The 10000-nt window shown below is 53.5% G+C and overlaps 1 protein-coding gene across 1 annotated transcript in view; it reads right to left on the minus strand.

Moving 5' to 3' along the window:
- The window catches only part of LOC121585310 (vacuolar protein sorting-associated protein 13B-like), a 719687-nt gene that overhangs the window by 23978 nt on the left and 685709 nt on the right, over positions 1-10000 (minus strand). The window contains exons 50-53 of the mRNA XM_045226113.1: positions 8569-8776; positions 6816-7004; positions 3864-4010; positions 468-769 (exon numbers count right to left, since the gene is read on the minus strand). Of these exons, the coding sequence (XP_045082048.1) occupies positions 468-769; positions 3864-4010; positions 6816-7004; positions 8569-8776 (846 nt within the window). The remainder of the gene's footprint in view (positions 1-467; positions 770-3863; positions 4011-6815; positions 7005-8568; positions 8777-10000) is intronic.

Raw genomic sequence — 10000 nt, forward strand, 5'->3', positions numbered from 1 at the left:
GAGCGAGAGCGAGAAGTGGAAATGATGAGGACATCCCTTATGGCTCCAGTGCCAGTGTTTAACAGGGCATGACCACTAAAGGCTCTGTGCTATATGTCCCGTAGCCAGGGTCTGTTCTCTCTGTGTCCTGTAGTCACTCTGTTCTACCAGGGTCTGTTCTCTCTGTGTCCTGTAGTCACTCTGTTCTACCAGGGTCTGTTCTCTCTGTGTCCTGTAGTCACTCTGTTCTACCAGGGTCTGTTCTCTCTGTGTCCTGTAGTCACTCTGTTCTACCAGGGTCTGTTCTCTCTGTGTCCTGTAGTCACTCTGTTCTACCAGGGTCTGTTCTCTCTGTGTCCTGTAGTCACTCTGTTCTACCAGGGTCTGTTCTCTCTGTGTCCTGTAGTCACTCTGTTCTACCAGGGTCTGTTCTCTCTGTGTCCTGTAGTCACTACCCACTCTGCTCTGCTCCACTCTGTTTCACCCACCTGGTGCTCAGGCCACTGCTGCTGCAGATCTCCCCAGGGACGGCCACACTCTGCCTGGGGAAGTCAGGTCTGATGGGGGCCGGGAGGCTCCAGGACCCAGGCCCAGCTACAGGCCCAGGGTCCGGGGTGGGCAGGCAGCTGAACAGCATGTGTCTGGTTGGTAGAGTAGACTGAGGGGTCTCCCACTCCCCCTGTACCCCCTTTCTTAGCAGATCCCAGCAGGCCACAGAGACCGGTCTGGAAGGTGTCTTCTCTCCGGCTGGAGCCAGGCTGAACACTGCTGTTTCTGGGAGGGAACAGGCCTAGAGAAGAGAGGAGACTCTACGTCATCTCCCAGTCTGTAGTCTAACATCACTGTGCCATTCTTCCCAGAGAGCTCAGGTCTAAACTGGTAGCAGGGTTCAGCATGCTGAGAGCAGTGAGTAGTTTGGTTCAGAGGGGGTTAGGCACTAAGCATGATGAATAGCCAACTAGAAAGTCTGCTGTTGTTTGTGGTCTGTGTTATTGTTAAGCCGTCACAGTCCATTTTTTAAGGTTCTTTTTCAAACAATTAGTGGCAACTGGTAACCTCTGCCATCGTCTTCTAGGAGGATCTGAAGGCTTGTTAAATGACATCACTGCGTTGTTCTTGGGGACGTGTCTGAGATGAAAGCACAAACCTGCATCCAATTCATGGTGTTTCTCTAATGTGTCTGGGCTGAGTGCCATGGTCACATGGTGAGACTGGCAGAGTGGGGACAGAGGGGAGCAGGGGGAGTGTGTGTGTGTGTGTGTGTGTGTGTGTGTAGCAACATGAACTGATGGGAAACAAGCCTCTCTGCTCTCCACAGTCACAGAGCAGTGGTTCTCAATCCGATAGGAGGGCACATTTTGGTTTTTGCCCTAGCACTACACAGCTGATTCCAATAATCAAAGCTTGATGATGAGTTGATCATTTAAATCAGCTGTGTAGTGCTAGGGGCAAAAACCACAATGTGACCCCCTTGGGGTCGCCAGCACCAGGATTGAGAACCACTGCCCTAGAGGCTGGGGATTCTGCACTCTATAGGACAGGGTGTAGGGGTGTTACCTGGTCTGTGGTCCCCAATGCGTGGTCAGACAGTAGGGGTCTATAGGACAGGGTGTAGGGGTGTTACCTGGTCTGTGGTCCCCAGTGTGTGGTCAGACAGTAGGGGTCTATAGGACAGGGTGTAGGGGTGTTACCTGGTCTGTGGTCCCCAGTGCGTGGTCAGACAGTAGGGGTCTATAGGACAGGGTGTAGGGGGTGTTACCTGGTCTGTGGTCCCCAGTGCGTGGTCAGACAGTAGGGGTCTATAGGACAGGGTGTAGGGGGTGTTACCTGGTCTGTGGTCCCCAGTGTGTGGTCAGACAGTAGGGGTCTATATGACAGGGTCTAGGGGTGTTACCTGGTCTGTGGTCCCCAGTCAGACAGTAGGGGTCTATAGGACAGGGTGTAGGGGGTGTTACCTGGTCTGTGGTCCCCAGTGCGTGGTCAGACAGTAGGGGTCTATAGGACAGGGTGTAGGGGGTGTTACCTGGTCTGTGGTCCCCAGTGCGTGGTCAGACAGTAGGGGTCTATAGGACAGGGTGTAGGGGTGTTACCTGGTCTGTGGTCCCCAGTGCGTGGTCAGACAGTAGGGGTCTATAGGACAGGGTGTAGGGGTGTTACCTGGTCTGTGGTCCCCAGTGCGTGGTCAGACAGTAGGGGTCTATAGGACAGGGTGTAGGGGTGTTACCTGGTCTGTGGTCCCCAGTGTGTGGTCAGACAGTAGGGGTCTATAGGACAGGGTGTAGGGGTGTTACCTGGTCTGTGGTCCCCAGTGCGTGGTCAGACAGTAGGGGTCTATAGGACAGGGTGTAGGGGGTGTTACCTGGTCTGTGGTCCCCAGTGCGTGGTCAGACAGTAGGGTCTATAGGACAGGGTGTAGGGGGTGTTACCTGGTCTGTGGTCCCCAGTGTGGTCAGACAGTAGGGGTCTATAGGACAGGGTGTAGGGGGGTGTTACCTGGTCTGTGGTCCCCAGTGCGTGTTCAGACAGTAGGGGTCTATAGGACAGGGTGTAGGGGGGTGTTACCTGGTCTGTGGTCCCCAGTGCGTGGTCAGACAGTAGGGGTCTATAGGACAGGGTGTGGGTGTTACCTGGTCTGTGGTCCCCAGTGCGTGGTCAGACAGTAGGGGTATATAGGACAGGGTGTAGGGGGTGTTACCTGGTCTGTGGTCCCCAGTGCGTGGTCAGACAGTAGGGGTCTATAGGACAGGGTGTAGGGGGTGTTACCTGGTCTGTGGTCCCCAGTGCGTGGTCAGACAGTAGGGGTCTATAGGACAGGGTGTAGGGGTGTTACCTGGTCTGTGGTCCCCAGTGTGTGGTCAGACAGTAGGGGTCTATAGGACAGGGTGTAGGGGGTGTTACCTGGTCTGTGGTCCCCAGTGCGTGTTCAGACAGTAGGGGGTCTATAGGACAGGGTGTAGGGTGTTACCTGGTCTGTGGTCCCCAGGTGTGGTCAGACAGTAGGGGTCTATAGGACAGGGTGTAGGGGGTGTTACCTGGTCTGTGGTCCCCAGTGCGTGGTCAGACAGTAGGGGTCTATAGGACAGGGTGTAGGGGTGTTACCTGGTCTGTGGTCCCCAGTGTGTGGTCAGACAGTAGGGGTCTATAGGACAGGGTGTAGGGGTGTTACCTGGTCTGTGGTCCCCAGTGCGTGGTCAGACAGTAGGGGTCTATAGGACAGGGTGTAGGGGGTGTTACCTGGTCTGTGGTCCCCAGTCAGACAGTAGGGGTCTATAGGACAGGGTGTAGGGGTGTTACCTGGTCTGTGGTCCCCAGTGCGTGGTCAGACAGTAGGGGTCTATAGGACAGGGTGTAGGGGTGTTACCTGGTCTGTGGTCCCCAGTGTGTGGTCAGACAGTAGGGGTCTATAGGACAGGGTGTAGGGGTGTTACCTGGTCTGTGGTCCCCAGTGCGTGGTCAGACAGTAGGGGTCTATAGGACAGGGTGTGGGGTGTTACCTGGTCTGTGGTCCCCAGTGCGTGGTCAGACAGTGGGGTCTATAGGACAGGGTGTAGGGGGTGTTACCTGGTCTGTGGTCCCCAGTGTGGTCAGACAGTGGGGTCTATAGGACAGGGTGTAGAGGTGTTACCTGGTCTGTGGTCCCCGTGCGTGGTCAGACAGTAGGGGTCTATAGGACAGGGTGTGGGGTGTTACCTGGTCTGTGGTCCCCAGTCAGACAGTAGGGGTCTATAGGACAGGGTGTAGGGGTGTTACCTGGTCTGTGGTCCCCAGTGCGTGGTCAGACAGTAGGGGTCTATAGGACAGGGTGTAGGGGTGTTACCTGGTCTGTGGTCCCCAGTGCGTGGTCAGACAGTAGGGGTCTATAGGACAGGGTGTAGGGGTGTTACCTGGTCTGTTGTCCCCAGTGCGTGGTCAGACAGTAGGGGTCTATAGGACAGGGTGTAGGGGGTGTTGTTAACCAGGATAGTCCTGTCTTCTATCTGTAGGATCTGGATGCCATGTCTCACCACAGAGGACACGCAGAACTGACAAACCTATAGGGAGGGAGGGGGGACAGACACAGACGGAGACACAGACGGAGACACAGACAGAGTTAATACCTCCACATGCTTCCAGTCACTCACGTCTATCTGTAGTGTGGTTCTATGTGTTATTCAGCCTCGTTCATCCAAGTTAGTCTCAGGGTAGTGTGATAGCTGCTTTATTTAGGACGTTTTTACTTGTAATGACAGTGATATGTGGTTGTCTGACATGTACCTACCTTGTTGAATGTAAAGACAGTGATATGTGGTTGTCTTACATGTACTGTACCTACCTTGTTGAATGTAAAGACAGTGATATGTGGTTGTCTTACATGTACAGTGGGGGAAAAAAGTATTTAGTCAGCCACCAATTGTGCAAGTTCTCCCACTTAAAAAGATGAGAGAGGCCTGTAATTTTCATCATAGGTACACGTCAACTACGACAGAAAATTGAGAGAAAAAAATTCCAGAAAATCACATTGTAGGATTTCTTATGAATTTATTGGCAAATTATGGTGGATAATAAGTATTTGGTCACCTACAAACAAGCAAGATTTCTGGCTCTCACAGACCTGTAACTTCTTCTTTAAGAGTCTCCTCTGTCCTCCACTCGTTACCTGTATTAATGGCACCTGTTTGAACTTGTTATCAGTATAAAAGACACCTGTCCACAACCTCAAACAGTCACACTCCAAACTCCACTATGGCCAAGACCAAAGAGCTGTCAAAGGACACCAGAAACAAAATTGTAGACCTGCACCAGGCTGGGAAGACTGAATCTGCAATAGGTAAGCAGCTTGGTTTGAAGAAATCAACTGTGGAGCAATTATTAGGAAATGGAAGACATACAAGACCACTGATAATCTCCCTCGATCTGGGGGCTCCACGCAAGATCTCACCCTGTGGGGTCAAAATGATCACAAGAACCACACGGGGGACCTAGTGAATGACCTGCAGAGAGCTGGGACCAAAGTAACAAAGCCTACCATCAGTAACACACTACGCCGCCAGGGACTCAAATCCTGCAGTGCCAGACATGTCCCCCTGCTTAAGCCAGTACATGTCCAGGCCCGTCTGAAGTTTGCTAGAGTGCATTTGGATGATCCAGAAGAGGATTGGGAGAATGTCATATGGTCAGATGAAACCAAAATATAACTTTTTTGGTAAAAACACAACTCGTCGTGTTTGGAGGACAAAGAATGCTGAGTTGCATCCAAAGAACACCATACCTACTGTGAAGCATGGGGGTGGAAACATCATGCTTTGGGGCTGTTTTTCTGCAAAGGGACCAGGACGACTGATCCGTGTAAAGGAAAGAATGAATGGGGCCATGTATCGTGAGATTTTGAGTGAAAACCTCCTTCCATCAGCAAGGGCATTGAAGATTAAACGTGGCTGGGTCTTTCAGCATGACAATGATCCCAAACACACCGCCCGGGCAACGAAGGAGTGGCTTCGTAGAAGCATTTCAAGGTCCTGGAGTGGCCTAGCCAGTCTCCAGATCTCAACCCCATAGAAAATCTTTGGAGGGAGTTGAAAGTCCGTGTTGCCCAGCGACAGCCCCAAAACATCACTGCTCTAGAGGAGATCTGCATGGAGGAATGGGCCAAAACACCAGCAACAGTGTGTGAAAACCTTGTGAAGACTTACAGAAAACATTTGACCTGTGTCATTGCCAACAAAGGGTATACAGTGATCCCTCGCCACTTCGCGGTTCACTTATCGCGGATTCGCTATTTCGCGGATTTTCATAATGCATTTTTTTTGGCCTGAAAAAACTATGGCCAGAGGCAGTGCAAAACGCAACCGGAGGCTCGCTTGACGAGGTCCACCACTCTGCCGTAGAAACAGCTGTGAATCTGGCTAAACAGATTGGAGGAGACGGCTTTAATGACATGAGTCCGGATGACATAAACGCCCTGATTGATGGAGACGCACAGCCGCTGACCGATGCAGAGCTGGCAGAAATGACAAAGCCACAAAGCGACGATGAAAGAGAAGAGGGAGAAGAGGACACGAGAGATGAGGAGGAAGGACTAACGCTTGGTCGCTTAGCAACCATGGTGCGAATGGCCACTGAACTTAAGCGAGTAGCTGAGGAATGGGACCCTTTGATGAGCCGTTCGTTACAGTTCTCCAACGTATCGATGGTGGCATGTCGGTGTACAAGGATCTTTTTGCAAAGAAGAAAAAAGAGCGACAACAGCTGCCTATCACTATGTTCTTCTCCCGAACAAACACACCTGCACCGCGGGCTTCAGAAGAAGAGAACACTGCAGAGCGCAGTCAGGATGCAGCGGCCCAGTCTGAAGAGCAGTGAAACGGCCTACACGTGAGTCACTGTATTTGTATACATGTAATAGTTGCTAATTGTAAAAAAAAAAAAGTTTTCTATTTCGCGGATTTCACTTATCGCGGTCATTTTCGAACGTAACCCCCGCGATAAACGAGGGATTACTGTATAACAAAGTATTGAGAAACTTTTGTTATTGACCAAATACTTATTTTCCACCATAATTTGCAAATAAATTCATAAAAAATCCTACAATGTGATTTTCTGGATTTTTTTTTCTCATTTTGTCTGTCATAGTTGACGTGTACCTATGATGAAACTTACAGGCCTCTCTCATCTTTTTAAGTGGGAGAACTTGCACAATTGGTGGCTGACTAAATACTTTTTTCCCCCACTGTACCTACCTTGTTGAATGCACTGATTGCAAGTGTCTCTGGATAAGAGCATCTGCTAAATGACTCTAATGTCACATGTAGAGAAAGGTGGCTTGGGGAGTATGTAAGTATGGATGTTGGGCCCCTAACCTTCTGTCTTCCAGGGCTACTCCCCAGGGTGATCTCTGCCTCCACACAGCCCTCCTCATCCAGGGTGAGGACATCAGGACTGACACCCTCCTTCCAGCGCGGAGACGTCAGGTCATGGACCAGGTTCAGGGCTGTAGATTTATGGACCGTGTTAGTGTGGGCCCAGTAGATACCCAGCTGAAACGCCTCCTAGAGAGAGAGAGAGAGAGAGAGAGAGAGAGAGAGAGAGAGAGAGAGAGAGAGAGAGAGAGAGAGAGAGAGAGAAAAAGAGAGGAGAGAGAGGGAGGGGGAGGGAGAGAGAGAGAGAGAGGGAGGGGAGGGAGGGAGGGAGGGGAGAGAGAGGGAGGGGGGAGGGGGAGAGAGAGAGAGGAGGGAGAGAGAGAGAGAGAGAGGGGAGGAGAGGGGGAGGGGGAGAGAGGGGGAGAGAGAGAGAGAGGGAGGGAGGGGGAGGGGGGGAGGGAGAGAGAGAGGGGGGATGGAGACGAGGTTCAAGTCAATCTGTGATTATGATGAATACATCAATCAGATAGAAGCGCTAAAATACTTGATGTCTATCAGGGGACCTCACTCACTGAGGGGAAGCACACACACACTTAACACGCACACACACACACACTCCCCTCTCCAACAAAGCCCAGCTCTCTGAGTCGGCCAGTGCCAGCTCCTCTCGGCCGTTACCTCATAAATCGCGGGTGCTATGGAAACAATGCTTTATTTGTTTCTGTTTCACAGACTATTACACATTTAGGGCTTTAAGTTAGTTTCCTGAATATATCAGCCTTTATCCTTTGATACCAGACAGACTACCAAGGTTTGAGGCAGGAACCCCTACAGACAGACAGACTTTAAACAGGAGAGATGGGCTGTGAGGGGGGACTCCTCTGCCCTGTGTGTGTGTGTGTGTGTGTGTGTAGTGAGTGAGAAGACATGTGTAGCCACTGAAGGCATGGTCCAGTCATCTCATCTAGACTAGAGGAAGGACTGACACTGAGCTCTGCTGGGCTCCAGTGTGCTCTACTGTGCTCTATTGGGCTCCACTGTGCTCTACTGGGGTTTACCAAGAATGGTGCAACAAACAAAAAACATCCAGTCAGCAGCAGTCCTGTGGGTGAAAACAGCTCGTTGATGAGAGGTCAGAGGAGAATGGCAAGAATGCCACAAACAGGCAAATAACGGCACAGTTCAACAGTGGTGTGCAGAACGGCATCTCGGAGTGCACAAGTCATCGGTCCTTGTCATGGATGGGCTATTGCAGCAGACGACCACACCGGGTTCCACTCCTATCAGATAAAAACAAGAAGAAGTGGCTCCAGTGGGCACGCCATCACCAACACTGGACAACTGAGGAGTGGAAAAACATTGCCTGGTCCGACGAATCCCGGTTCCTGTTGCGTCATGTTGATGACAGTCAGGATTTGGCGTCAGCAGCATGAGTCCATGGACCCATCCTGCCTGGTGTCAACGGTACAGGCTAGTGGCGGTGGTGTAATGGTGTGGGGAACGTTTTCCTGGCACAGGTTAGGTCCCTTGATACCAATTGAGCAATGTTTCCATGCCCCGAAGAATTCAGGCTGTTCTGGAGGCAAAGGGGGGTTTGACTTGGTGCTAGATGTACCTAATAAACTGGCCATATAAAATCTGATATAAGACCTGATATAAGACCTGCATAATTCTAGAATAATAATGGCAGCCATCTTGGTCAGTGATACATTCCAAACCAGTCTATAGAAATCTATGGTCTCTCCTCTCTCACCTTGAAGTTAGGAGGAACGATGGTCTTTCCAGCGGGTATCTGCAGGACGATGGTCTCTCCCTCAAACAGCCAGAGGTCCCATGTAGAGTGGTTGGTCAACAGGGCCCAGGGAATGAGCTCCACTAGCAGGGTGTTGAGACCTGGCCTCCAGGCTGACAACTTCACCTGCATGGGGCTGTCCCACTGGGCTAGGGCTTCTGATCCAGGCCTACAGTATAACACAGAGATATACAGTTACATACTGTAGCAACAACAACTATACAGCTCCACTAGCAGGGTGTTGACACCTGGGGCTGTTCCACTGGGCTGGGGGGTGAGGGGCTGTTCCACTGGGCTGGGGGGTGAGGGGCTGTTCCACTGGGCTGGGGGGTGAGGGGCTGTTCCACTGGGCTGGGGGTGAGGGCTGTTCCACTGGGCTGGGGGTGAGGGGCTGTTCCACTGGGCTGGGGGTGAGGGGCTGTTCCACTGGGCTGGGGGGTGAGGGGCTGTTCCACTGGGCTGGGGGTGAGGGGCTGTTCCACTGGGCTGGGGGTGAGGGGCTGTTCCACTGGGCTGGGGGTGAGGGCTGTTCCACTGGGCTGGGGGTGAGGGGGCTGTTCCACTGGGCTGGGGGTGAGGGCTGATCCACTGGGCTGGGGGTGAGGGGCTGTTCCACTGGGCTGGGGGGTGAGGGGCTGTTCCACTGGGCTGGGGGGTGAGGGGCTGTTCCACTGGGCTGGAGGGTGAGGGGCTGTTCCACTGGGCTGGGGGTGAGGGGCTGTTCCACTGGGCTGGGGGTGAGGGGCTGTTCCACTGGGCTGGGGGTGAGGGGCTGTTCCACTGGGCTGGGGGTGAGGGCTGTTCCACTGGGCTGGGGGTGAGGGGCTGTTCCACTGGGCTGGGGGTGAGGGGCTGTTCCACTGGGCTGGGGGTGAGGGGCTGATCCACTGGGCTGGGGGGTGAGGGGCTGATCCACTGGGCTGGGGGTGAGGGGCTGTTCCACTGGGCTGGGGGTGAGGGGCTGTTCCACTGGGCTGGGGGTGAGGGCTGTTCCACTGGGCTGGGGGTGAGGGGCTGTTCCACTGGGCTGGGGGTGAGGGGCTGTTCCACTGGGCTGGGGGTGAGGGGCTGTTCCACTGGGCTGGGGGTGAGGGGCTGTTCCACAGGGCTGGGGGTGAGGGGCTGTTCCACTGGGCTGGGGGTGAGGGGCTGTTCCACTGGGCTGGGGGTGAGGGGCTGTTCCACTGGGCTGGGGGGGTGAGGGGCTGTTCCACTGGGCTGGGGGGTGAGGGGCTGTTCCACTGGGCTGGGGGGTGAGGGGCTGTTCCACTGGGCTGGGGGTGAGGGGCTGTTCCACTGGGCTGGGGGTGAGGGGCTGTTCCACTGGGCTGGGGGGTGAGGGGCTGTTCCACTGGGCTGGGGGGTGAGGGCTGTTCCACTGGGCTGGGGGTGA

This window comes from Coregonus clupeaformis, chromosome 17, assembly GCF_020615455.1.
Source record: "Coregonus clupeaformis isolate EN_2021a chromosome 17, ASM2061545v1, whole genome shotgun sequence".
NCBI classification, from domain to species: domain Eukaryota; kingdom Metazoa; phylum Chordata; class Actinopteri; order Salmoniformes; family Salmonidae; genus Coregonus; species Coregonus clupeaformis.